This window comes from Gallinula chloropus (assembly GCF_964237585.1).
Source record: "Gallinula chloropus genome assembly, chromosome: 4".
NCBI lineage: Eukaryota > Metazoa > Chordata > Aves > Gruiformes > Rallidae > Gallinula > Gallinula chloropus.
In genome coordinates, this window is record NC_140088.1 from 92096286 (window position 1) to 92123889 (window position 27604).

General features: G+C 42.7%; 1 protein-coding gene across 1 annotated transcript in view; it reads left to right on the top strand.

The window, feature by feature from the left end:
- ANK2 (ankyrin 2) overlaps nt 1-27604 on the top strand; it is a gene marked incomplete at its 5' end in the record, with an annotated part of 222690 nt that overhangs the window by 104975 nt on the left and 90111 nt on the right. The window contains 9 exons of the mRNA XM_084263021.1: nt 5249-5347; nt 9373-9558; nt 10035-10058; nt 12153-12251; nt 13421-13519; nt 20304-20402; nt 22376-22573; nt 25556-25654; nt 25812-25910. Coding sequence (XP_084119147.1) covers nt 5249-5347; nt 9373-9558; nt 10035-10058; nt 12153-12251; nt 13421-13519; nt 20304-20402; nt 22376-22573; nt 25556-25654; nt 25812-25910 — 1002 coding nt within the window. The remainder of the gene's footprint in view (nt 1-5248; nt 5348-9372; nt 9559-10034; nt 10059-12152; nt 12252-13420; nt 13520-20303; nt 20403-22375; nt 22574-25555; nt 25655-25811; nt 25911-27604) is intronic.

The following is a 27604-nucleotide window of genomic DNA, read 5'->3' on the forward strand; positions in this document are numbered from 1 at the left end:
AGGGTGCCCAGGGAGGTGCTGGTTGCCCCCTCCCTGGAGATGTTCAGGGCCAGGTTGGATGGGGCCTTGAGCAGCCTGGGCTGGTGAGAGGTGTCTCTGCTCATGGCAGGGGGCTGGGACTTGGTGATCTTTGAGGTCCCTTCCAGCCCAATCTGTGCTGTGATTCAGTGATTTCTCTCATAATACAGGTAATAGAACAAACCAAACATTCCCTCCCAGGAGGTGCTGTCAGCATCACAGTGGTGCAGTCAAGAGGGGCAGGAGGAGAGGGGAACAGAGTGCACTGTCTTCCTCAGTCCCTCAGGGTTGAGACTGATGTGAAGCTGGAGCAAATCCCTGAGAGAGAAGAAAGAATCTGGAATTGAATTATGTTTCTCAAAAGCACTATATGTTTTTATTTTTGCAGTGATGTTGGTTCAGTACTTCTCCTTACGGTTGAAGTAGAAGCAAACTCCCTGCTAGGCTCCCAAGGAGAACATACTGACAAATACCAAACCACCTTCTGAGTGCTGCAGTGGTACCTTGTACACAAATAGACCTGACAAAAAGCCTGTGAAAATAAATACAAGCAGTGCCCAGGTAGTGGTGTCACATGGTGGCAGCCTTGATCTGAGTGCTTGGTGGGCACTGCAGGCTCGCTGGAGAAAACATTGCAGACATTTCCCAGGAGTTTGAGTTGCTCCCAACTTTGGTAAGCCTGCTAAAACACATCAGTTTAAAAGCAGTTGTTTACTAAAAAAACAAACATAAAATTTGCAATGTTTTTTTAACGCATTTGGTATTCTGCAGTCAATATTTAGAGTTCCTCTTCTGAGAGTAAATGTGTTATTTCTTATTAGTCATAGCTATAACAAAGGTTAGGTTCCTGGTAGCCACCTTTGCATTTTCCATTGTGTGCTGCTTCAGCTGTCAGTTTGAGCAAGATGGGCTCTTGATTCAGATACTTTCAGTCTCTTTGGAGTAGCCCACATACAGTCGTGTAGTAAAATGAGACTCCTCGAGCACCTTCAGTTTTGGCACCTTAAGACTGTGAGTTTCCCTTTAGCATATCTTCACAAATGTGACAGTTGCATGTTTGCTTGAATGTAAATACAGATGTAGTAATCCAAAATAGTTCTGAGATTTTTTTTCTCAAAAAAACCCCCATGGATTATATGTTTGGTTTATGGAAAATATATTTTAATGGAAAAGAGCAATGTCAATAATTGGTAAAGTTACTGCTGTACAAAAGTTTTGTTTTGGTTTCTTGGTAGCTTACATCAAAACCTGCAAAAGAGACTTTTGAAAGTTAAAGTAAGCACCTTGATCTGTCCTTAATTCACCCTTTTAGGCGGAGGATCTCTCTTGCTAAGATACAATCCTCTTACGAAGAGTTTATTTTTAGACTGGATGAAAATAATGCTCTGAGCATAACACACAGCAGAGTGCCTGGAGTTCTGATTTGATTGTGATATTGATTCTATCGACATGCGTGTTACTGAATAAAGATTTAAATCAGAAACTTACTATTTTTGTTGAAGTTGAGCAATATTTTGAGGCATAGGAAAAACCCTGAAGCAGTTACTGAGTTTGAAGGCCCCAGAAATGACCATGAACCTACTGCATAAAATGATATTAATATGAGAGCATAAATCAAAGATTTTGTAATCTGTCTGACACAGTTTTAAGCTTGTCTCATCTTTGTGCCAGTATCTGTTCCTTTTTGGGGCTAACTTAAATTCTAATGAGCAGAAAGACAGAGGCACAAGGAGGAAGGTAGGCTAGTTTCACAAAGGCTTCTCTTAGATTAAGTGGCAGGTGATGGAAACACAAAAGTGACACAAAGGAAACCCAGATTTTATATGGGCAGAATCTTTTCTGAATGTTGCTTGAGAAGTGCAGTTGCAGTAAAGGTTGCAGAAAAAGCCTAATTAATTTGGTTTTCATTTGTGATCTTGAGAAAATAACTTTTTCCTTTCCTTGATACAAAGCAAAATTAAGGGGGCAGAAGGCTGCTGAAGTGCCAAAACAAATCCCCACACAGTAAGGTGGAGAGGGAAAGGAGGCAACTGGTCTGGGGTGAGCAGTTTGGCAGATTGTCTTGACCTTCTGACTGGTAATTACATCTTGGGGAGTAAGTAGGAATAAGCATGTGCTGTATGTAAACAGTTGCATTAGATGTCAGTTGTCTTCTCTGGGAGCTCAGTGATCCTCTAATACAGTCTTAAAATGGTTCCTGGAGGCCTTTGCAATAAGGCACGCTCATCTGGGTTCGTGTTAGCTATTTAATCACAGGATATGTTGCTACCTCTCATATGCCATCCTAAAAGAGGCAAACTGAGGGAAGAGAGAACAGATCTCTCTTGTCTCTCTTTTCCCTGTCAGTATGACTATAGTGATGTGCATGTATCTGGATATATCAGTATAGAGACACTGAAGGCCACGTCTTCATGGACCGGTGTGGGTAGGCTAGTCCTTCAAACACCCTGGCTGCTACTGATCAGAGTTTGGAAGGTGCCTGCTAGCCATCATTTGGTATGTAGGCAAGGAGTGTGGTTCCTTGAAAGCCTGCCATAAAATAAAGCTCAGCCAAGCTATCTAGCAGTATGATTTTCTGAATGCTCTAATAATCCCTCTGCTTCTTCAAACTGTGTTCTTCATTAGGGCCTGGGCAAAATTTAATGATACAAATTCTGAGTCATATATAGACTTGCCAATTTGCATTAATAGCTTGAAGAATCATTGAGAGCTACTAATTTTCTCAAATTAGCAAGTAAATCAGTGAATATAGTAGAAATAATGGAGTATGAAATATAGCCTGTTTAGTGTTAATTTCTCATCATAACTTTATATTATAGCAGTAAACATCTTGCAGTATACATCTGTAAGGGTAATGAAATCTGAGTGCTCCATCCTCAGTACAAATACTCTGATGAAACCATTGTTTGACAATGAGCATTACATGTCATTACGAAATTAATTTTCAGATGATGCACAGAACCTAAACATACAGCCAGAACATGATTGCAGAGCCAGGCTGTCAGAAAAAAAAAAACAAAATAAAGTGTGTTTCTCCTTTTCCAGGACTTTTCCAGTATTTTTACTTTAATTCTGGTCTGTGCTTGTACAGTATGGGATCAGAGGCTGAAGGAAAAATTACTGAAATAAAGATTTGACACTCCTGGCTCAATAAACCCTCTGTCTTCTGTTCCACATGCTGAAACAAGGAGATGACAGGCTGGTCTCCTTTGCAATACGTCCACAGAGAATCATTAGCCAGAAAGTTTTGTATTGAGTGGAAGGCACTTTATGGTGGTGAAACAAGTGTTGCCATGTAAGCTCTTTGAAACTAAAAGGTGGGAAAGTGGGAAGGGGGTTTTGTATTAACAAAGGAAGTAAAGGGAAGTATGTGCTTCTGTTGTGGGCATTTCCACCGCCAGCAGGACTGGCTGATAACGTATGGGCAGATCAGAGCAGTGGGAGAAGTCCTGGGGTCCAGTGGGTAAATGAGGAGCTCCAGTAGGGCTGACAGGTCAACCTGCTGAGCAGAGCTCTGCCAAGGAGAGTGGTGATATTGGGAATCCTAAAATAGGATTTCTCAGGCCAAGAGCCAGAAGTGGTGAGGTCAAGATTGCTGCAACTAGAAGCTCTGAAGCCAGCTCTTTGCTGAGAAAGCAGACTTCACCCAGACAGCTGAAAAAAATTTGGCTTGACCTTGCTGGTGGAGGCAGGGAGGAATTCAGGGAAAACTTTTGGAGTGTGGTTGGTACAGGCAGTTTTACATATGGACCTTGGTATGCTGTTGCAATTTCCAAAATAAGACAGAGTTTAAGAAAATATAAATAAATCGGGGGGGCGGGTGGGCCTGTGTGGAGCCAGGAGTTGGGCTCAATGGGCCTTACAGGTCCCTTCTAGCTCAGGAGGTTCTGTGACTGTGATATGTCCCAAGACATATCATAGTGCCAGAATATTACACACAGCAGTTTTAGAGGCTCTCTATAACATACGTGACACGAACAACTAAAATGATTCTTATTTCCTGAGCAATCTTCTCTGTTTGTAAATGCTGAGGGGGTTTTTAAAGACATCGGTTCTACTGTCAACTGTGTTACCCAGTGACTGGAAAATGAATTTCCTTTCATTTGGAAGTTACTGGAATGTTTCCACAGCAAGTTTACTAGAAAGAATGATGCTGGCTTCTCCGAAACAAGGTTCTCCATTACCACAGTACTCGCCTGAGTTGTGGCTGCTTGCATAATTGCACAGCCTCACAGTGCACACTGACAGCACACCAGATAAAGCAGGGGGGAAGGGAGATGGCCTGTTTGAAGTCCTGTCTGTAGCTTTTGTTCGGTGGTGTTCCATGAAGGAAGATTGTTTTGGGAAGTAGAGGTGATAATGTTCTCCTATGTTCTGTAGTAATCTGCAGCAGAATAAAGAGCTTTCTGAGGCCTTTTTACTAATCTTCAAAACTCTTAGAAGAAATTTTCTCATCAGGCAGACAGCTCCCTTCCACGCCTTCCTTTCATAAGGATTTTTAAAGCTAATTAATTAAAATTGTTTGCGTTGCAGTATTTCAATGGGAAGAAAGGACTTTGGATTCTAATGAATTTGCCTGTGGTTTGATTAACTTAGAAGATGTTTTTTTAATTTACTGTCTTACCCAGAGCAGATTCTTTAAGGAGTCTTATATTTTTTTTATAATTAAATGTCTGTTTATAATTAAATGATAGATTAATTTACTGTATGGTCAGAAATGCATTAGCTACTTTGCTTGAGTTCCTTTATACTTGCTGATTTGCAATGTTTTATGTATTACAAATTTTTATGTAGTATGTTAAGGCTTTGTCATCACTACTCAGCCAGGCATGAAGTATGAACTTCAGGATCTCCAGGGAATGACGTCTCTGGTTAAGTTAATGTAATAAATGGAAGAAACTCTTGCTTTCCTGTCAGCTTTCATCAACGTTTATTCCCAGCTTTACAGTCCCTGAGTGTTATCAGCAAGGAATAGCTGTATTAATTAGTGTGTCTGTTGCTTCCCTAAAATCTGTGTCAAAAGAAAATGAGTGTGAAAGCAAGTAGAGTTTTGTGGGTGTAAATGGCATTAAGCATTACTCTATTAAGCTAAAAAAATACCTGCGTACTTAAAACATTTTATAGTTAAAAAAGCAGAAATGTATTTTTTAGTTACATACTTATTTGATGTTCATTACTGTTGGTATATTCCATTTCCTCATTGCAATGTTTTCTCCTGTGTACTTCCTAGAATGGCTTTACTCCTTTATATATGGCAGCTCAAGAGAACCACATTGAAGTAGTGAAATATCTCTTGGAGAATGGAGCCAACCAAAGCACAGCGACTGAGGTGAGGAATGATGTTGTTCTTTTCACACACACTCTTATTTTCATTTGCCTTTACAATTCAGATCGCTTGAAGTCACCAGATTCTTCCAGTGGAGTGTTTTGGGAACCATCACACATTCATTTCAAGGAGCTATTTTTAGGAATGTTTTTTTCCTGTGTGCATGGAAGACAGGGGTGAGCTGTTCTGCTGACAGCGAGAAGTCAAGGGGTGAAATCCAGCCTGATTCATTTGACAGTAAAATTTCCACTGTCTTTAGCGAGCCCGGGGTTTTCACCTTCAGTTGGTGCCCATTTCTCCTATCACCCTCTTTGAGAATTTTCTGGAAAATGAATGAGGCTTTGAAGAGAGGCCCCTAGGGCTGTTGAAATCACAGGAGGCTGAGGTAGCATTGTATGGAGAAGGGAGCACATGGTAGATCCAGCATAGGCTAAGTGGAGAGCAACAACATTTCATTTGATTTAGATTACTTTGATTTAGGTTCACATCTTTGATTCAGATTTACGTCTCCAACAAAGCCCATGAAAACTCAAGCATCAGGGAGTGCCATCACCTGAGCAGCAGGGCTCTTTGTGCTGCTTTTCGATTTGCCCTGTGAGATCTGGGAAAAAAACAGGGAATAGAATATTATTGCATGTATCTCTTGGCTGTCTGCAAAAGGGGTCTTCTGGGAAAGGTGGTTTGGAGGTTACTTCAGCTTCTTACACAGCCAGCTGGAAGGTGTGTGGGACAAACTGTGAATACTGTAACTCGAACTACGAGGAGTGTGTCCAGAAGGGTGTCTGTATATAGTGTACAGCAGTGTAAAAAACCAATTGGCATCAACAGTTGTTGGCAAACTTCCTTTTATATTGGGTCTTGAGATTTTGGGTCAGAATATTTTCTGCGTGGAGAGGAGTGAGAAGCGGGCAAGTGCATGCATGGAAGTGATGAGTGGAGTAGGGTCACAGTGGCTCTGGGTTCACAAAACTGCTCTGGCAGAAAAGAGTCTCAGGAGATCACAGGCTGCAGCCTCCTGTTCCCGGAAGAGAGGAGCAGTGGCAGCTGGACGTTCTTGACCAGCTAAGTTATTCTGATTCTAAGGCCTGATTCTAAGGTTCTGCCACTCTGTGTAAGGTATGAATATTGAGTACTGTCTGTGGTTAGTGTAAATTGGAAATCAAAGAGGTAACAGGGTTCAGTGAGGTCAGCAGTTTTCTCTTTGGATGCTTTGTTTCTGGGTATAGACGTGCAGAAGGATGGTATTAATTGCAAGGTTCTGGACTGAAATGCAGTGCTGCAAACCTGCAGCAATTTCTGTGCAAGCAGAGCAGACACCGGAGTCAGAGAGATGAGGTGACATCTCAAGAGGAACTGAATCATAAGAACTTAGTTCTGCTGTAGACGAGAGGATTTGAGGGCCATGGGGAAAACTCTGATGTCATGAGGACCACGCCCATTCTCTCTTCTCTCCTTGCTCCCTTTCTGCCAAATGTTCTTTTGTTGCCAGCCAAGGGAATGAGTGGACAGGCTCTGTGCTGCAGTGTGTTGTCTTTGTTCGATGAATGTGCCTTGTGATGCAGTAATCAGCAAGCTCCTCTCCTGTCAGAGCTTTTCCTCCTGTTTATTACTTTTCCTGAGTCTGTACAGAAACTTACCCCTTCTGGATTGATGAACAAATGAATTTGCAACGATGGTGCATTTCTGTTTGCTTTCCTTTTGAAACTGAACAGCCAGTGTTAACAGCTGCTTCACTGCCCCTTCTTTCAATGGGTACTGTACCGTTCGATGACAGCTCCTAAAATAATCCTCTCCTGGCCTGCATGTGTGGCGATTGCGTTACATGTCAGCTCTCTGAAATATGAAATCCTGTGTGATTGCCAGGCAACGTGGCAGAAACACACTCCTCGTGAAGGAGCTGTGGCTCTCCAGGAGCCCACCCTGGCTGCAGCCCACAGGCACCTGCTTGCAGCCTTTCTCCCAGTAACATTTATTGGCCATGCACTGGAAAGGAATTCACTGTTTTACAGGGGCCATGAGGCTGAGATCGTTGTAAGTAATGTGGCGCTCTGCTTGAACATCCAGGTACCACTGGAACTCATGGTGTAGTCTGATTTATTCAAAAAAAAAGGGTCAGAGGGGAGGAAAAGAGTCAAATGCCCCTAAACCTGAGTCTGCCGTCAGAAAAGTCGGTTCTTACTTTTGCAGCTTGGCAAGTAAAGGCTGTCCTACACCCATATTGCTGAACTAGGTAAGGTTGAGGTTCAGATCCTGCTGAGGTGATGGTTTGAGTGATCCCAGTGTTACTGGAGGAACCACTGTCTGCTTTCTCACATGCCCAGCGATAGTCCTGTCAACAGTGGGAAGCAGTGATACATGAAGCAAGGTGGGATGGCAGCCTGGACCAAGGATGCCACTGAAATGCATGGAAAAGGACCTTCTGTTTGCTACCAGAGATTGGCTTTTCCTTTTGTGGGGTGGTGGGGATACAAAATGCTTTCTCCGAGCAGCAGTCAGCCACGCTTTCCAGAGGCAAGAGGAGAGGGCATGCAGAAAGAGTTGCACCCTTTCAGAGAAGGATGGAAGACAAAGTGGTGCACATCAAATAGTCTTGTCTTTGAAGCTTTGAAACTTGCGCTGCCGTTGGATAGACTTTGTTTCCTCTTACGCTTATATAGGTACATACACAAAATGAGAGTAAGGATGAGCTCAGTTTCACAGGGCCTCTAATCCGGGATTTGTACTCGTGTTCCCAGAGGCAAAAGACAAATGCATTAAGCCATTTCAACACCTAACATAGCCCCAATCTCAGAATTATTTTACAGTTCAGCTGTTTCGTCAGCTGTTCACCCTTTTTTAATTCACTGTACAGAATTTCATCTCTATTGCAGAAAGAAACTGTAGTAGTATCGCTGTTCCAATGCATCTACCCACAGTTCTACGCAACAGGGAGTGAGCGTTATTAGATTACTAAGGGGAAAAATTGCTTTGGCAATTCTTCAGATGTTTCTTTCAGCATATGTTAGCTATCATTCCTTTCTAACTTGTCCTTTATTTTTGATTATATTTCCATATTCCTATTCCAAATCAATTCCATCTTTTTCCTATACCTTCGACAATGAAACTAAATCAGTTTTCTTGCTTTGTGGCTATACACAACTCTTCAGTTGGTCCTCCTGACTTAGACATAAAAGATCTTACTTTATTCCCTTTCCTCTCACTGTTTTTCACCATGCTTCTGGTTGCAGGCTCAGTTGGAGGGCTGCTCTGTTCCTCATGGTTCAGCTGCCCACCGGCCTGGCCTGTGGTTACAGCACAGGAGACTGTAGCTAGATTCAGTTTTATAGCCAGAATAAAAGGGATGGGAGCAGGCAACTTGTGAGCATGGGATGCATTTCAAAGCACTGACAATCCAGGCCATTTGTCAGGGAGAAGGACATTTGAAAATCATTTTCAAACAAAGCTAAAACCAATCTGAAAAGCAGAGAGATTTTTCTGACTCTGTTTTGCCCGAAAGTGCACATAACCTAATGTTTTCCTGCTTCAGATTCGAGTAAATTCCTAAACGTGATCTGACTTTCTTGGACCATAGTCCATGCATGACTTCGGATGGGCAACAGCAGCAAATGATCCAAAGTAAATGTTTCTCACAGAGATGTGAGATATTCAGAAACAGGTTCCCTGTATATTTTTCATGCCTACTTTGCTTAGTGATCACTAATCCCTACCGAAATGCTGCTAAAGATACGCTTTGTGTCCTGTTTTAGGATGAGAAGTAATTAAGAGAGATACTGAGAATGATCCTTTGCTTGTACTTGCCTTATGAAAAGACCTGTAAAGAAGTGTGGAAAGTGTGCTCCTGACATGTTCAAAATCATACCTGGGTTAAAGTGTTGGGCCTCTGCTGCCGTTTCACTGGGGATGGTGGTGCAGAGGTAGAAAACAGCTGGTAATGTGATTATTTCTACATGCAAACAGTACTGTCGCTGAGTCACTGAGGCTGTGCGTCCTTCAGCTTCCTGACGCTGTCTCGGTTTCTTCTCTACTAGGATGGCTTCACTCCTCTGGCTGTCGCGTTGCAGCAGGGGCACAACCAGGCGGTGGCCATCCTCCTGGAGAATGACACCAAGGGGAAGGTGCGCTTACCGGCTCTGCACATCGCCGCCAGGAAGGACGACACCAAGTCAGCGGCGCTCTTGCTGCAGAATGACCACAACGCCGACGTGCAGTCCAAGGTAACGCCGTGCTGCCACAGAGGTAACAGGGTAGTCAGGCGGCTGAGAGCCAGTGGGCAACACACTGTGCTTCCCGGTCTGAACGGTTAAAGGTAATCTCTTCTGTGGGGAAAGGCAAGTTGCTTGACCAGTATCACCAGTAAAATATCTATTTTTGCAGTGTTTAGCTACGCAGTAATTACAGACTACTCATTTTTCTGCTTTTAAGTTACACCTCCTATTTTGTTGGTAACCAGCTTTCACTCATTGTTTGTAAACCTGAAGACACTGGAATGGAAGCAGAATTGCTGTTTCCCTGTTAGATAGGATACTGGTTTATTGCCCCTGGGAACATAGGTTGTATTTAAAGTTAATGCATGCTTGAATGGCTTTTCCCATGATTAACAGCATAACTCATTCCAAAAAGCAACGTAGCTCTGCGTTTTGCGGCCAGTCTTTAATCCTGTTCCTCTTTTTCCCAAACCATGCTGCATCAGATGATGGTGAATAGGACGACTGAGGTACCGAGATCCAAAATTTTTAATTACTCTTTCTGTTACTTATATTTTCTCTACTCTGTGGCAATATTTCTTTATTATTTAGCAGTAGAAGTGAAAACATGACTCTCTTTTTTGATGCATAGAAATTTGTGACTCGGCAAACCTATTTTTGTTCATCCTTTGTCTTAGAAATTCTTTTTGTTTGTGTCACTGTCAAAGTAAAATTTTGAGAATCCACATAATTTCAGAGAAGTCTGAAGCGGGTAATGGAGCTAAAAGAGCTAACAATGCTTTTCTAGCTAAGTTTCATTAATTATGAGAAAGCATTTGCTTGGCATAACTGAATTAAGGTGTCTGGCTTAGCCAGAATAACGGTAACATTCATTTTCCTTCTTTGACAATAGCAAATATAATCAAAGCCCCCAAAGTAAAAATGTGTTCAGAGCATCTGCTTTTTTTTTACCATTCTTATTAGGATCTTTTCGATAAAGTTTAGAAAAGCCCTTAAGGGATAGCACGCAGTCAGAATTTACCTGCAGCAGATAACAATAAACGTATGGATTCTGGAAATAGGGACTCTCTAAGCCCTGGCATTAAAAAGCGTGGATCTGATTGGCTAGAACTGTGATTTCTCCCCTAAAGGTTACTGTCACATTTAGGAGCAAAGAATTACCTCCAAGAGCTTGGTCATTCTTCGAATGTCTGCTTTGAAATGGCGGGCCTTCTTTGTGCAAGGAAGGTGTGAATATGGAATATGCATGCCTGCGTGACAGCGGCTCGCGCTTGGCGTGTGTGCACACGAGCAACTTGCCACAAGGGAGCGGGCGATGTGAGTCGAGAGGTGACAGCTCCTCTCCTGGCGTCTGCCCACGGGCAGGGTCTTCACTTCCCCTTCATCAGCCCTGACGTTACTTCTCAGTACCTGGCGTTTGTCACCGGGCAAATGTGTGTCCGTGAGAAGCTGGTTGAGAATGCACTGTGCACACAGCCCGTGGCTTAACGCAGTGTGGTCTTCGTATGCCCATCTTATGCCTCGAGCCCTCAGCAGATGTTTCTCTGGCAGTTTATTGCTGCAAGAAGTCAGGGTCGCCTGCGGGCTGGCAAGGGAGTAAATGGAATTAGGGTAAAACAGTGGGCTGATCGCTGTGTCTCTTGGGAATAAAGTTGATTTCAGAAGGCAACATCTGCCTGCAATTCTTCATTCCATGAGTATTTACCATGATGATTTGTACACTGTAAGAAATGAAACCTACTTGAAAATTGGTATAGTCTAGAAGCCAAAAGAGTATCTCTCTCTCTCTAACTAACAGTAAGATCTGACAAATCAGTGTGAAGCTCGTCAGGGAAACCTCAAAACCAAGGTCCTTTCTACTTGATTTATTTATAAGACTAAAAGCTCGCTCCATGTCCTAGTTTCTGAAAAATTAATCTTTCCCATGTTGCTGTCAAGCAATTCAAGGTCTCATAGCATGTTTCACCTTCTAGTGTTCAAGAGGCAATAAATAAATTGTGTTTTTTCTGGTGTGTAGATGGCAAAGTTTCTTTTGATCCTTTGAGATTTGATCTGTGTATAAATGTAAATAATTACGATTGTTATACTGTGCTGCTAAGTAGTTCTGCGTGTATACCAAATTCTTGGGTTACATAGAATTTTTTCTACTGCTTTTTTTAAACAAGAAGGAAGGAAACATGTAGTCAATACTTCTGATTCTAAGATCAGTAAAATCAGAGTCCAACAACTTTTGTGGCCATTTATCCAAAACTGGTAAAGAGATGCAACCCAAAAGAGCCATGTTGCTTCCAAATGGAAATAAGGAAACTTCCTTTATTTTCTTTAAGAATGACTAATAGATTAATACTTTATATGATGAAAGCTACTCTTCTTGGCCACTGATTCCAAAGACTTGAGCTGGGGGATGAAAGAGTAAAGCACTTCTGATAACCTCTCCCATGAAAACTGGCCTCTCTGCCTGAAAGGCCACGCAGTGTTATAGGCGAGCTGGATAAGATGGACACAATGCATTTGTTTGCCAGCAGCTTTTAAAATCAAGTTCTAGTTAATTTGATTATCTTGTATAAAATGATATCTCTAATAAGGGCTGTTTCCCTTTGTAGAGTGGCTTTACACCTTTGCATATAGCCGCGCACTACGGAAATGTCAACGTGGCAACGCTTCTGCTCAACCGAGGAGCCGCAGTGGACTTCACAGCAAGGGTACGGAGCAGTTTCTCTCTCTTCTTAGTTGTACTGGCCTACAAAAGTGGGATTGTTTCTTTGTGTAATTCCTGGTCAGGAGTAAGCGGAGAGCAGAGTAATGCTGAAATTCTGTTGGGTTCAAAAATGTCCTTTTTTTGGCAGTAATCCCTAAAGGTTGTCTCCATGCAGTGCACCAGAGTCCATGGCAGCTGAGTGGTGACCAGTATTCCCAGCTGAAGTGACTAGCTCCCCAAAGCTGATATTTTCATAATGTGTCAACTCACTTCAGCTTTTCTGTCAGTTAAACATACTCGAGAAATACATATCTATAGGATACTTTGGCTTTTTCAGTGTTCAGTATTTACAGTGCTACTTTGATTTGATGTTTTCACATGTAAAGGTTGTATAGCCATTAGAGGAATGGAGCAATAGAAGCACCGATTAGCCATGACTACTCCTTGATGGTAAACAACTGCAGAGCCACATCATGTAGTCTCTTTGCTGTTGTACATGACATAGTTTGAAGAACAACATCCGGTGCCGTGACAGCCTCTGGAAATCTGTGCCTCAGCACAGCCACCGTATCACACGATTGCAGTTGGATTTTGCCAGACACCCTTTGAATTAGTGTAGGCATTTGCCTTTCATACTGACTTCCTCCTGTCACCAGCCTGGAAGAGGGACTAATATTACCTCTCTCCCTCTCCCAAAGCCCTTTGCAAGGACTTTCACCCTAAGCAGGACCTACTCCTTTATGCCTCTGGCGTTAGACACTAAGCAGGTTCCTTTGTGTAGGAGTCACACATTTGTGTACCCTGTGTATGTTGCAGTGATTGAAACGCATCAGTGTGCTGTGACTACTGGCTCATTGGGACTCTGATGTGTGTCTGTTTCTTTGTCTGACTCTGGAACTGTGATGTTTGCTGCTTTGGCAGATGTGCTGCTTCGTTTATTTAAAAAAAAAAAAAAAAAACAACCAACAAACCCCCACAATGAATACAGATTCTTGCTTAGGAAGGGATTACTAACTCTAGCTTGTGTGGTGTGTGCCTAGCTCTGATGCTCAGTACATCTTTGTTTATTTTCTACAACACGATGGTCTCATTTTTGTGATCCGGACACAAGTTCACCACCATTGTACACCTTCAAATCCATCATGCTCATTGTTTGTTCTTTCCATGGTGTAGAATGGAATCACCCCACTGCATGTGGCTTCCAAAAGGGGAAACACAAACATGGTGAAGCTCTTGTTGGATCGCGGAGGGCAGATCGATGCCAAAACCAGGGTGAGTCTTTCTATTCCCTGAATATGATGTTGTCCCTTCTTGGGAATGGATTGGGATATTTGCTTGCTTGTTTTTAGTTTTGCTTTGGCTTTTGGTTTTGGGTTTTTTCGTTTCATTTTTGTTTGTTGGAGTTTTTTTTTAAGTCAAAGCCTTGGAACCCCAAGATTCACTGCTAGGAACTCAGCTTCAGCAGTTGTGTGTTTGTTTTAACGTGAGACAGTAGATGAGGCTGTTAGAAGTTCAGCTGAACACAGCTCCAAAACCATGAAGCATTGCCACCTCACAAGCGTTCTCTTGGACTGAGTTTACATTGTAACTTCAAAAATAAGTTAAAAATAAGTATTTTTGTAGATTTTAGTGTGAGTTTTTTTTTTTAATTTGGGATCTTACCTTTAGTTTTCAGATTGCTACTTATTTTGCGTAGACTGTTTTCTGTGCTGTCAGACAAAAGTATTGGTGATAATAGGAGGCAGAAATACTATTTCCTTTACTGTTCTGTATATTCTCCCTACATTATACAAGAAAAAGCTGCACAGCAATGGGAAGTGGAGGGTCTGGACTTGGTTAAGCCTTTTAGGCCTCGGACTCTGAAATATCTGTGCTGCTCAGAGTATGCCTTATGAAAACTGTTGTAGTGGGCTGGCAGTCACTTTTTATTGTCACTTTTAGCAATTCCTGGGAATAACAGGTTTATTATATGCCAGCAGCCACCCAGCAGCCTAATGAGAATTAGGTGACTCTGGCTTCCTCCTCCCCATTGCCCTGTTGAAATGCCACACAAGTACTGTGCTGTTTATTTACCAGTGATCTTGTAGCCACACAGGACAAAATAAAACACAATCAATTTCTATGGGCAGGGCTCATTATTTCAAGTGGGATTTTGGAGTCACCTAGGACAATCTGGTCATGGATGAGAACTGAACCGCACAGTATTTTTTCTTGAAAGTTGCTGGGTTTTACGTACTGATCTGCAAAATTCTATCTGCAAGTAGCAGAGGGCGTTTTAAAAGACAGAGTATAAGGCTGGACATGAGAGGTTTTGTTTAATAAGATAGAAAGGGTGAGAAAGGGAGAGGATATTGCAGCCAACTACCCTCATGGTTGTGTCAAACTGTTGCTTTGATATAAATTACGTCAGCCATTCATTGCTTCATGAACGAGGAAGGCAGTCATGATTATTGTGCATATGTGATTGCAATTTTGATTTCTGATTATTTATTAAACTTTTTCTTTAAAAAACCCTACTGCTGATGGAAAGTGCTGTCTCTCATGAAGGGGTGCAGTAAATCATCCCTGATCAAATTTTCCACAATAAGTGCCTAAAATCTCACAGTAAAGAGCCGTGCTAATGATACACTGCAGCCAGGATATCCCGCGTATTCATAAGCACTGGATTCACTTGCTTCCCGTTCGGTATTTAGAGACTTGTGTTAGACGAGTTGGCACAGACGACTGTAAAGGACGGCTTGGGTTTTTAAGACGCTCGCCTGCAAAGACTGATGCTCAGTTGTGAGGGAAGCCTGAAGAGCAGGCCTTTGCCCAGCATAGGTGGAAGATGCTAATTTAACAGTCGTCTCATTGTCTTGACTTCCTGCCCTTTGTCAGCTGCAACATTAGGTCAGAAAAAGTGAGCACAAAGGTATCAGTGGCAATACCTGTGAAGGCACCATAAAGCAGCTTTATCTGGCTTTCACCTTCTGCCTTCTCCCCGCTCAGAGGTACATGGTGGTGGCCCAGCTGCGTGTCCTTCACAGTGGGGAAGATTCCAGAGCTTTGGTTTTGCTGTTGGTATCTCCGTGGCTGGATCTTTGTCTTCCTGCCAGCTGCTTATATCATCATTTCAGTGTCTGTTTCTTTCCCCTTTGCCCTGTCCACATGCCTTGTGTGTTTTGCCGTGGCTGTGAGCTTGTAGGGCACTGCAGAGGTAGGTTGTGTGTTGCATGCCGTGCCTACATGTGTTTTGGGCCGTCAAGGACAGACTGCAACCCCCCGCTGCTTCGGTACTAACGCCCTTACATACCCACCTTGTCACTGATCCTGAGGAGCACCTGCATTCTTCAAGTAGATCAGGTTCACTGGAAAGCGTTTTATTGCTGGATAGCTCGAGCTTTTACTCCTGGTCTCCATACAGTAGCAAATTAAGGGCTTCAGTTTTAAAAGTACTCATTGCTTTCCTCCAGTTTGTTTTGAACTTGCTCTGTGACATGACACACGATGATGCAGAAATTAAGATGCAAAACCTTATTTCAACAGATTTCAATTGAGGCCGGGTTCTTTGATTTTGCAGAGTTAGTCTGTGAAATCTTTTCAGGTTTGAAAATGTCCCGATGGAATGATCCATTAGGAGCCCTCTGTATTGTGTAAAAAACCCCCAAAAACATTAGAATCTACGTTCTTCAAAGGGGGTAGATGAAGAATGTGTCCTGCTGATTCGCCGTCAGTGTGGCATGTCAGAGCAAAGCCTTTCTTCCTGCAGGAATTACCTATTTTTATTTTCCATACATTTCATAATGCCTTTGCTGAAATTTTACGGTGTTTCCCACTACAGATGCAGAATTCCAAGTAAATCTGCTTGCTAGTTATATACTTTAAAATCATGTTTTACTCAAATACATTTGGCAAGTTTTGCTGCTTTTCTTGACTAACTACTGGAAGTTTTTAAAATGTAGAATTTGGTTTGTATACAGTACAACATATTCTATCTAAAGCAAAAGTGTCAACTCCACTCCTGATGATACTAATAGGATACTTTTATTAGTACTGTCTGTTATATTGATGTTTGTACTATTCATATTTAAATGCAAGCCTCATCTGGAGTTCTGCTTGCTAAATAATTGCCAGGTAAAAATTCTTATGGTAATTTTTTTCCCTATTTAAACTCTTACTCAAACGTACATTCTCTACAAGTTTCCTGGAGTAACTTAGGACATTCGTTTGTTTAAAAGAAAATTGAGCTACTTCCAACCCATCCAACTTCCTGTGGTAGAACAAGAGTGGAGCTGAGTTTCGGAAGCAATGTGCAGGCTGTGGCTAGGAAGCAGTGTGCAGAAACTCCTGCTCTAAAAAGTGGTGGGAAGTTGAGTTTGGGATAAATCCGTGTCATGTGGTAACAGGGCAATGATCAATGTGCACTTTGAGAGAAGGGAAGTATTTACAGCCTCCCAGAAACATAGTGAGGATTATTACAGGGAGAAGTATTTTAAGCACTTAAAAGCAGGGCAATTTCAGCATGGCAAATATGTATATTTTTTCTATTAAAATATATATATTCTGACATGATGGAATAGTAACAGTGAGGATATTTGGGATATGGAAAAGTTCCAGGCTGTTCAAGGCAGTTAGCAGTATTCTTTAGGAATGCAGTTTTTGTAGCATCTCTTTTTATCATCTATGCAGATTGTAGAGGGAAGAAATGAAGGGGAATGCCAGGCTTGCTTAGGTTTTGTCTGCTTTTTAAAGTACAGTGTTGTTCACAGGCCTTTGTCACCTTATTAGAATTCCATTTTTGTGGGACAATGCCCTTAGAAGAGGAGGAGGAAGACATTCACCTGTCTCAGCCTCACACATTTTGTGTCCTTTCTATTGAATCCTGCCAACATGGAAATGAAATTTTTCTTTCTCTGGGACTTTTCCTTAGACTCCTTTTGCAGGTTTTGTCCAGAATATTTACAGTTCATAAAATAGTTCCAAAAAAAAATCCTGGAATGGAACAGAGCATCGTATCTTGGCATGGAAAGCTTATTGGGTGGGGAAGTAAACACATTGTGTGCCCAGAGGGTGGCAGCTGGAGCTGGAGAGGGGAGTAGACGTGATAATGGAGGGGAGAAAGTCTGGTACGCCATTTGGGTTGGAGAAGGGCCATGGAAAAGAAAGGAGGCTCAGCTGGAGCTGAGAAGCGGAAGGTGGATCACAGAGAGCTACAATACCAGTGGGAGAAGAGAAAGGAGGAATCTGTGGGGGACTGGAAGTCAGGATTTTTGGGGTTGGGTTGGGTGTTTCTGCAGTGAATGTGCTTCAGACACCCCTTAACACTCGCTCTGGGAATTTGTTGAGATGTATAATATCTCCTCCTGCATAGGCACAGCAGCAGTGGGTTTCCTGCTGGAACGCCGCTGGAGAAGGATTCCAGCCCTGCCTGGCACTGCTGTGTCTACAGAGATGCTTGGGGGGGTTGCAGCAACACTGCTGTGACATTTTCTCCCAGTCTTCACACGTGCACAGAGCACTAATAATTCATCAACAGTTCTTGCCATTTCTAAAGCAATGTCAGGCCAGAAATACCTCAACAGAATGCAGATATTTGCTATAATAAATTAAATGGATTCGTACAGTACTTGTAAGGGAGCCGGAGGGGATGTTGGGCAGGCTATTTTAGTGAGGTATATAGATGGTGCTGTTACTGAGAATTATTTAATATTTCTCAAGTAAATGCATGTTGGGTTTTTTTTCTGTGTTTTTAAAATTGGTACTTTGAGTGGCAGACCCAGAGGAGTTCTTTAGAGCATGTTTAATTATGCCAGGACTCTGAGAACGTAGACTTGCCTTGTTCATTTTTAGAGAGGAGGTTTAGGAGTAATGCAAAATGAACAAATGAAAAGGCCTTTTTTGTCAAAAAAAATTGGACAATTTTGCCTGTCTACTGCCCAAAATACCCTTACAAAAAGAGGAATATGCAGCTGCAGCTAAGAATTCTTGGATAATTTGCCCTTTGATGTTGGTCTGTTATCGTCAGTCTTTGTTGGAATGAGCACTGCCTTGCTGTTAAGATGCTGGCCGTATCATTTCCCATTAAGACACTCTCGTAAGCACAGCTTCTTTTTATCTCAGCCTCTCTGGCAAGCTGAAGTAAAGCATTTTAATCACTGTGAGATGACCCAATGGTTTCTCTTCCTCATCCTGCAGTTAGGAGTCACCCACAGAATTCAGAATTGATTTTTCAAGTTAAAAAATGACCAGTGATTAATTTTCAAGAAAAAGCAAAAGCTGACCTTCTATTTTGGGAGCCATTGAAGAGGGAATTGGGAGGGGTGGGATTTCATGGCTTCCACGCTTAACAGGGAGGATTGTGGTGTCATTTCTAAGTGACCCAGCTGTTGGTCACATTACACAGCGTGAGCTAGGAGGGTTGACACATCTGGATAAGCAGAACACCAGCTGTGGGGTGTCACTCAGAAGGTGAAAACACGGAACTCCCCATTGTGTATGATTTGGGATGAGGAGATAAATACTGGACTTCTTATAATGCAGAAATGCTGAATTTCTTGTCTCCTGGCATGGCGGCTCTTGTGTTGATGGGATATTCGTTACTGGTGCTCCCAAGTCTGTGTCTCTTCGACCCGGTGCTATGCACTTGTCAGATGATGTGCTTTAATCAGCATGCGTTCTTCAGTTTACATGGTGCACTAATTAGCAGTGTGTTATGCTTAAATAAGTACGTAGGCAAACCCCTGCTGTAGATTTTGTATCACTGAAGCTCGTTGCAACTAGATGATGGTGCAGAAGAGGAATAATTTGGTACACCAGTAGTCCTCTTGATGTTGGCTACTGTTAGTATGTTCTTATCATATTATGTACTAGTACTTCCTCAACAACAGCTCCTCTTCATGATTTCCTTCATATTTGAAGAAAATCTATAAGCAAAAAAGAATTTAAGTATTGAATATACCAGAATTTTTAAAGATGCCTCCTGTTTTCCCCAGAGGGAAGAGAGGAGGGGTGTATGGGAAGGCTTCATTTACCTGCTGGAACAGGCACAGATAGTAAATGAGGATGTATGTATAAAAGCTATGACAGGATGGAATAGGATAGGTAGAAAATTTTTATCTCTACTAGGGAATTACAGATCAGAGCAGAGGAGAAATCATACTTTTTAACAGTCTAGCTCCTTTTTTTGTTTTAGCTAGACTTTCTTGTGAAGCTGATGAGTTTCTTAGCTTGTATTTTTCTTCTTTTTCCTCCCTCTGGGGATTCGTCCTGGTTCTTGGGTGGTTTTGCATTGTTTTGTTTCCTTTTCCCCAAGGGTTCACACAATTCTACATTTCTTTTGCTGTTTTATTAAATATAATAACATCACAGCCTCTATTCAGATAGTGAAAGTCAACCTCCCACACTGATTAAAAATATTGAGCACAAAGGGCCAGCAACTGGAAAGAAATACCAAATAAACCTGAGTCTTTTGGTCTAGGGCGGTGGTCTGCAACAGGAAAAAGTTAGTGGTCTCACAGCAGTTCTAGCAAAGAATTGTTAGCTCTTTATTCACCTCTCAGTCTCGGGTATGAAAGGATTTGTTCTGTTTGTTTCTCTGTTTTAAATACTTCTTTCTCCTGCTGCCCCTTAAAAAAAAAAAACCACCACATAAATTCTAGAGAAAATTTGCTAGCCTAAGTATTTCTTGTTTCATCCCTGCATCAAAAGCAGTCCGAAGGAGAGGGGTTGATTTATGGAGTATCCTTGGCGCAGCGCACGTTACCTGGGGAGAGGCAATGCAATCTCAAAACCATGCAGAGTAGAAGGAGGGGAGGGGGAAATGCGTGCTCATGTTATCCTCTTTGATAAGAGATTTCAACCCACAGTGGACTTCCTCTCTGAAATTGTGACCTTAGAGTGTCCTTTACTGGTGTGAGGAAGGATGGGGATGACACTTCTTGTGGATCCAGCTTCAGATAGGAGTGAAAAAAAAAAAAGAAGAACTTTTCACAGGTTTGTGGGGCTGTGTTCCCAAGGGTGTTCCACAGAGTGCTAGCTGGGATCGTGCTCATTTGGTTTTGCCTTCTTTCACTTGAAGGACGGACTCACCCCTCTCCACTGTGCTGCAAGAAGTGGACATGACCAAGTTGTGGAGCTGCTCCTGGAACGAGGTGCCCCACTGCTCGCCCGGACCAAGGTGTGTGTCTCAGGAGAGGATGTTAATGGCTCTGGGTAACTTTCCACGGAGTTTTCAATGCCAGCGAAAGGACAAGGAAGAAGATAGGAGAATTTCTGTTCTCCCAAAGGAACTGTATTAACGGGTAGAATGATCTAGAATAAGGTTTCCTTACATAATTAGTGCCTCTTCTTTCCATATATTTGAAGCAGTGTACATGCCTTTGCCCCTCTCTATAATCAGAGTAAACACGTGCTGTACAGCACTACTGCAGGCACTTCACTTCTGTTGCTTCCCAGGACTTTAGGGCACAGAGATGGGAAGGCTGGGTCAGGCACTCCTGAGAGGTGATTCATGGAGTATTATTTTCCGATCCTTTGTAGAAGCTGACTAGGACCTGGGACTTGCAGCTTCTCCTGGTAGTTTCCATGGACTATTTCAGACTTGGAAAATAATTTCAGCATGTTCTTAGTGATTTCTGAAAAGGGTCCATCTCAGATGAATGCATTTCACACAAATGCTGTCCCATGGCTCAAACAGATCAGAGAGACACCTGCATAATCTCATACTCCCCTGAGCAGCACTTCACATCGTGGATTGCAGAATACTGGCAAAGGTAGTGGGTTAGAGTGTTGCAACGATATGCTTGAGGTCCCCTGGAAGATCAGGATGGACAAAACACCAGTTTCAGAATATTTCACTGTTTACTGGGCCCCACTGCCTCAAACATGGCTCCAAAGCAAGGGCAATTAGTGTACTCTGACTCACAGTTATCCTTATCAGAGACCCAGGATTTTGTCTTGATTGTCTTTAGGATGTTTTATCACTGGATTGCAAGCACCTCGGATACATCAAATGTGCATCCTTGATAGTAGTCCAGGTCATCTGTTCATGCAGGAGAGATCCACAGGGAGATGGGAACCATAGGAAAAAGATTCCTTCTGGTGTCACTGATTCCTTTGGTGGGAGAAGGTGATTAGGTGAACCACATGTGTCAATACCCTCACTTCACTAAGAGAGAGGCTTAGAAGAGCAGACCCTGCCACGTATATTGTGCACACTCCAGGCATGCAAAGGCAGATGTTGCCAGTCAGGACCAAATGTCAGCATTGCTGTGGCAGCATCTGGAGGTTCCCACTGAGTTGAGGATTGAGCAGAGCAAGTGCCAAGTGAATAATTCCTTCCTTCAGGTGACAAATTGTCAGTCGGACCACACCAAGTCAGGTACCTGTTCAGGTTTATATATTATAGTCAATCTTTAAGCAAGCAGTGCTTTTTAATTTGCCTGTCAAATGAAATCTTAAATCACATTTGAATGCAACTTTCTCTACTAACTTCCAACTGGAATGGGTGATTCCCGACTGGAGACAGACAAGTCAATATTAAAACTATTGTTTTTTCTATATTGCTCCTATATCAATAGCAAGAATTCTCTTTCCTCTTGTCTACCTTCTATGGACTTGACTATTTACAAAAAGTTCTATGGAAGCCACCCTGGGCTATAAAACTCGTGCTCCCACTGCCCTTCAAGTGGCATGCTTTGAACAGAAGGTTCAGCCATGGGGGTGGTTGGAAGTCTCAGTAACTGGAAGCTCAGGGGCCAAGTTTGTCAGTATAATCTGGGGTTTTGATTGAAAAAAACAAAAGTTCCTTAGTAAATACAATGATGGGTAAGTAGGGGCTTTTCCTCTAAGTAAGATACAATGTATGCCTTTGTGTTGTGGTGAGTATCCCTAGAACTGTCTTTTAATGTCAAGATATATTTTCTTGAGACATCACCCTGAGTCTTTAGCTTTGGTTAAATCCTAGTTGGAGTTAACTCTGTGATGTCCCTTTAAGTTTGCTGGAAGGGGAGGGGTGGCAGTAGCTTTTTCCAGTAGCTGAGGTGTGTCTCTGTTTTGGTGGTGGAGGTGCTCGGGATGGAATCCTTCAGATGGTGCCACCACCTGAGTGAGAGCTGCCACCAGTGACCGTTCTGTTTCCCTTTGCTGCAGAACGGGCTCTCCCCACTTCACATGGCAGCCCAGGGGGACCACGTGGAATGTGTCAAGCACCTGCTGCAGCATAAAGCTCCCGTGGACGATGTCACGCTGGATTACCTGACCGCCCTCCACGTGGCCGCGCACTGCGGCCACTATCGTGTCACCAAACTCCTTCTGGACAAGAGAGCAAACCCCAACGCTCGTGCCCTGGTAAAACTGTCCCACCTGTGTCGTGTAACAAAGCTATCCAGGGCAGATGTGTAGCTCTTACACATAAAGCTAAGTGAAAACCAGGCTCCATCAACCTTAAATAGCTGCAGTAGCAACAGGCATTGTCACACCTGCAGGTTACTGGGGTTGTGTCTTGTTTCATTAGACCTAGTCATGGACTGTGTCCTGTGGCAGGTGGCTGTAGTATCAGGCCTGGAAGCTCTACAGAGTTCCTGAAGTCAGAGCCGTTTCTAGCTGATGCTAACGAGTGCACTGGTATTTTACTGAACTCATAGTTCGATTGTCCATGCTCAGTGATAGGATTTGCAAATAATTTCTAAGCTTTCTGCTGAATCAGTAAGTTAGTTGGCATGGAGAAAGATACATATAAAAGCTGATGTTTCTTCATTTACCAAGTTATGACATTCCCCTCTGTTAGGTGCCACTTCTCTTCCTTTTCAAACACCAGGAAGATGGGTATGATTCCTTCATTCAGACCTTTACTACCTAACTGAGAGAAAAACAACCCATTCGGCTTCAGGAACATACCAAGGCTTCAGGAGTCTTAATCTGGCTAAACCCAAATGAGATTCCAATTTCTCTAGTAGGAAGTGTCCCCATGACCTGTGAGACGGGTGGAAGTTATGAGCACTTGGCTGGGGAAAGAAAGAGCCTGTGAACCCCTGAGATACCTCTGCATGGCAAGAAGTCTGTCATTGCCCACTGTATTCAGTGTCTGCACAAACTTCCACCACCGGCCCCTCTGATGTCTTCCCCAGCTTCTTGCCTTCAGCATGACCTCGTGTTTTCCTGTGAAGGCTTCTCCTGTCCCTCACTTCCTTGGAACTGTCCTCTCATTTTTCTGCTATTCCCATAAACCCCTTCTGCTTCCTTTTCTTTACTCTTTTCTTGTTTTGTCTTTCTCAGTATCATGTTTGCTTGGTTGGTCTTTTTCAACACTCTTTTCATCCTTTCTTGTTTTTCTTGCCAGTCTCCTGATTAACTTTAGCTGTACTTTCATCAGCTACCCACACATACACGTTAAATGCTAGCCCCCACATCTTCTTTCTCTCCTTCCATGACCAGAAATAAACCTTCTGTTCCTCTGCATCACTCCCTCCCAGAGTAACATCTGAAGTGAAAGGAAAACACCCTCAGGCCGCTGCTCCTCTGCTCTCTTCCCTCCAGACTGTTCCCCACCCTCCCCAACCCCCTCCCCTCTTGTTTCCTTTTCCATTAGGGACTTGTCGCCTCTGGCGTATTTATAGTATTTAATATATTAAATGATGCTCATAATTTCTGTTAGTGATACAGTTTCTCTGCCTTCTCTTCTCCCCCATCAAACTGTTCCTCACTTAAATAGAAGTAGCAAAATTAAATCAAATGAGGCAGTAACATTAAGTGAAAATATGGAAATTTCTGGAACAGCAAAACTCCTATGAAATATTTTGAGAGATGTTGTGTGGGAGGTGAAATATCTGATGGTTTTCATTCCTTCTTTAGAAAATGGAGAAGGCTAATCGTAGTAATAATATTCAGCAGGATCCTGTGATGGGATACATTTTACAAATAATTAATTTGCAGCTAGATTAAAAAAAAATAACCGTTAATGTTTGCAAAATGATTTGGGGATACAAGCACTATGTGAGTTCTTCGCTTCTTCAGTTGGTGTATGCTTTAAAGCACCTTCAAACGAACTAGCAATTAACATTTCCCTTAACAGATGCTGACTGTAGAATAATCTGTCAGATGCCCCTCCCCATGAGCTAAGGTTTCACTCCTCAGTTCTGTTTACTGCTGGTTGAGTGTGTTTAGCAATACCAGTCCTTTCCATTAGAAAACATGGCAGGTTTTCAGTGTTATCTAAAAACGTTACCTGTGCTTTCCACTGAAACATTCCTGTGCTTTCCACTGAAACATTCATGTGTGTTTGTGATGGTCATGATGTGTTTGCTTAGCTTTAGGCACACACTTAACCTGCGTTAACGATGGTAGTACTGACAAAATCGCGCAGTCAAAGCATATGTTACAGTGTAGAGTATGCAGACATGCTTTGATTTGGGCCCTGATACCACTGATTATGTGTTCCCAAAGAAATGAGGAGGTGCTGATGGTGAGTGCAGCACTGAAACCATTATCTTGCAATGCAGAATGCCAGCTTGCAATCTTGGTTTAAGATGTTCCTTCCCCACCTTTCTTTCATTCCTATCCCTGCCTGATTTAATTCTAATCCAGATGAATGCTGATCCCTTGCTTACGATGCTTTATGACTCAGCAGAGCAGGAATAAAAGAAGGGGGGCCCGTAAATACTTCAAGACTGAACACTGTTTCATGAAACTGCAGCTGAAGTAATGATGATTTATTTAAGATACCTCATGGAATGACCACACATGCACAGTTATGAGTACAGTATGCTGTGGATTGATGCATAAATACAAACCAAATACAGGTAGGTGCTTAGATTGCACAATAGTCTAAAATGACAAATAGGTCTAAAATGACAATATAGGGTGTCATCCAGAAGAAATACTCTGCTCTTTTCCTAGAGAGGTATGGAGGATGCTTTATACGTTTCCAAGGACAGTAACTGATTTCAAAGTGATTGCTGCCGTTTCTTCTGTCCCTGTGTGTTGGGCGATCTTGGGAAGCACTTTCAAGTCTTCCTTTGACCTACACACCTGCAGCCTTTGGAACCGCCTGCGTCTGTGCGCGCAGGCGTACACTGGGGCGTCAGACCGCACGTGTCTGTGCGTGGTTTCCGGAGGTGGAAGCTCCGTTTGTCCCCATTGCCCAAGAAGAAAGCAGTGGCACTGCTTTGTTCTGCCTCAGGCTGCTGAGAGACGCCTGTAATTCATAACCTGTCGTGCTCAAAGGACAGTTGCTTCTGGTACTCTAACACTTCTGCTCCTGGTGTGCCAGCACAGAGCTGTGTGGAAGGTGTAGCTGCATGTTTCTAACTAACATGACTGTCTTTTGCACAGAATGGTTTTACTCCACTGCACATTGCCTGCAAGAAAAATCGCATCAAAGTCATGGAACTCCTGGTGAAATATGGGGCTTCAATCCAGGCTATAACAGAGGTAGAAAAATGTTTCATGTCCTGAAGAAACATTCCTTCTCTCTCTCCCTTCCTGCTTCCTTTTTCCTGTCTCCTATCATGCATTACTTTCACTTATGCTTTGTTTAAATGAAGAAGCCCGTGCAGAGGAGTAAAGCTGCTCTTGCTTTGTTTCGCAGTCGGGACTCACACCAATACACGTGGCTGCATTTATGGGCCACTTGAACATAGTCCTCCTTCTGCTGCAGAACGGAGCCTCCCCCGATGTCACTAACATTGTGAGTATGGCTTTGGCTAGAATCGTCTCTGCAGTACCTCCTCCAAAAAGGGCTCTGGCCTACTATGTAGCTCAACCAAAGGTCACATTGGGTGATTCATTATGACTTTATGACATTTTAGGAGAAATTATTCTAGAGCCTGTGGTGAAGAGGGGGAAATGGTGATTGCGCACACATTATGAGCCATCTGTGGCATCGTGCGTTATTCAACAGTGGTGGAGTAGGTAACACGTTAAACTGAGACTGCTCTTACGGAGGAAATTCCAGGAGCCTGGTGCCTTTCGAAAGAGCACGCTTACATCTAGAAAATGTGACCTTTGGGAGGCAACACAAGGTGCAGAGCCTGACTTAACCATGGAAATCAGTGTTTGTATACCAACAGCCCGGTTACCAAGAAGAGTATCAATGGAAAGAGAAAGATCGTTTTCTGAGCTGTGTTTCATAGGTACCTCACTGTTGGAATTCGGCAGTATAGACAATTTTCGAACCTAATGACCACCTGCACTTTGAAAGCAGCTTTGTACCAGTAAATAATGTTATAGGCACATGTTCCTGACAACAAAGAATGACAAAAAAATGTAGTAATCCAGGTACAGTGGGCTCATTTCTCAGGATTTCTCAGAAAAGTCCTAGGTGGAACCTAGTAACAATATGCAGCGTGCAGAGCTGTTCGTTTCAGTTGTTAGAAGGGACTTTTCTTGACAGAGTCTCTTACTGCTTTCATGCCTTTTTCTGTAGAAGCAATCTTTCTATGGAAACTTTACTGATGATAGGCAAGCTAACGAGAAATTCCTGTGGAAGTGACTGAAAATATTGTGTTCCCGGACAGTTTATGTGACACAGGTGTCTTGGCTTTTACTTGGTAAGCTGAAGCCCCCATTGAATTACTAACTGTTTCCAAAACCTAAATTGCTTTGCTAATTCAAGGGCAAAAGGGTCTTTACAGAAATTTGATCTTTAGAGTGTGTGGAATGTAAACCTTACTCCCATTTTAAACAGCCCATTTTTCAGGTAATAAAGTTTATATAGATGAAATTCTTTTATTAAGATTTGCAGCTAGGGCTGTGGGATTTTATTTGTTGCCTACTTACTAATCACAGCTGGTAATACAATATTAATTTTAAAATGACAAGAGAAATCAACTCCTGGAAAAGGGGGGTTGATCTAATTATCAGTTTGCAATAGTAGGCAAGCTCAGTCTGCTGCTTTTCCTGCGTCTGGACAAGAAGACAGGATTCCCCATTCTGATGCAAAAAAAGCTCTTGGCCAGAGTGTTCACTTTGGCAACTGCCGATTCACACGATAGTTGTGGGGGTAAAAGCCTTAGAACAGGCTGTGCTCCAGCTCTCCAGTAAGGAGAAGGAACAATTAACACACGGAAGTGATTAGTCCTGCTGTGTTGTCTAACATAATGGATAAACACAGAGCTCCTGGTTGTGAAGCTGTCCCAGTACCTAATGTATTTCATGAGCGGCACAGGGACTGGTTTAGTGCACGGGAAGAACACTGGTCAGTGCAGAATGAAGCTTGAAACACCCTTGTCAAGGAATACTCTCTGCAGTGTTCCTTTGCAAACCTATGCAAGAAGCAAGTGCTTTGGATGTAGCATCTGTACTTTGTTACCCTGAGCTGAAATTCCACATCACTCCAGTCAGCTCCCCAAAATGTCGTGTTCTTCAAATTCTGTGGGCTAC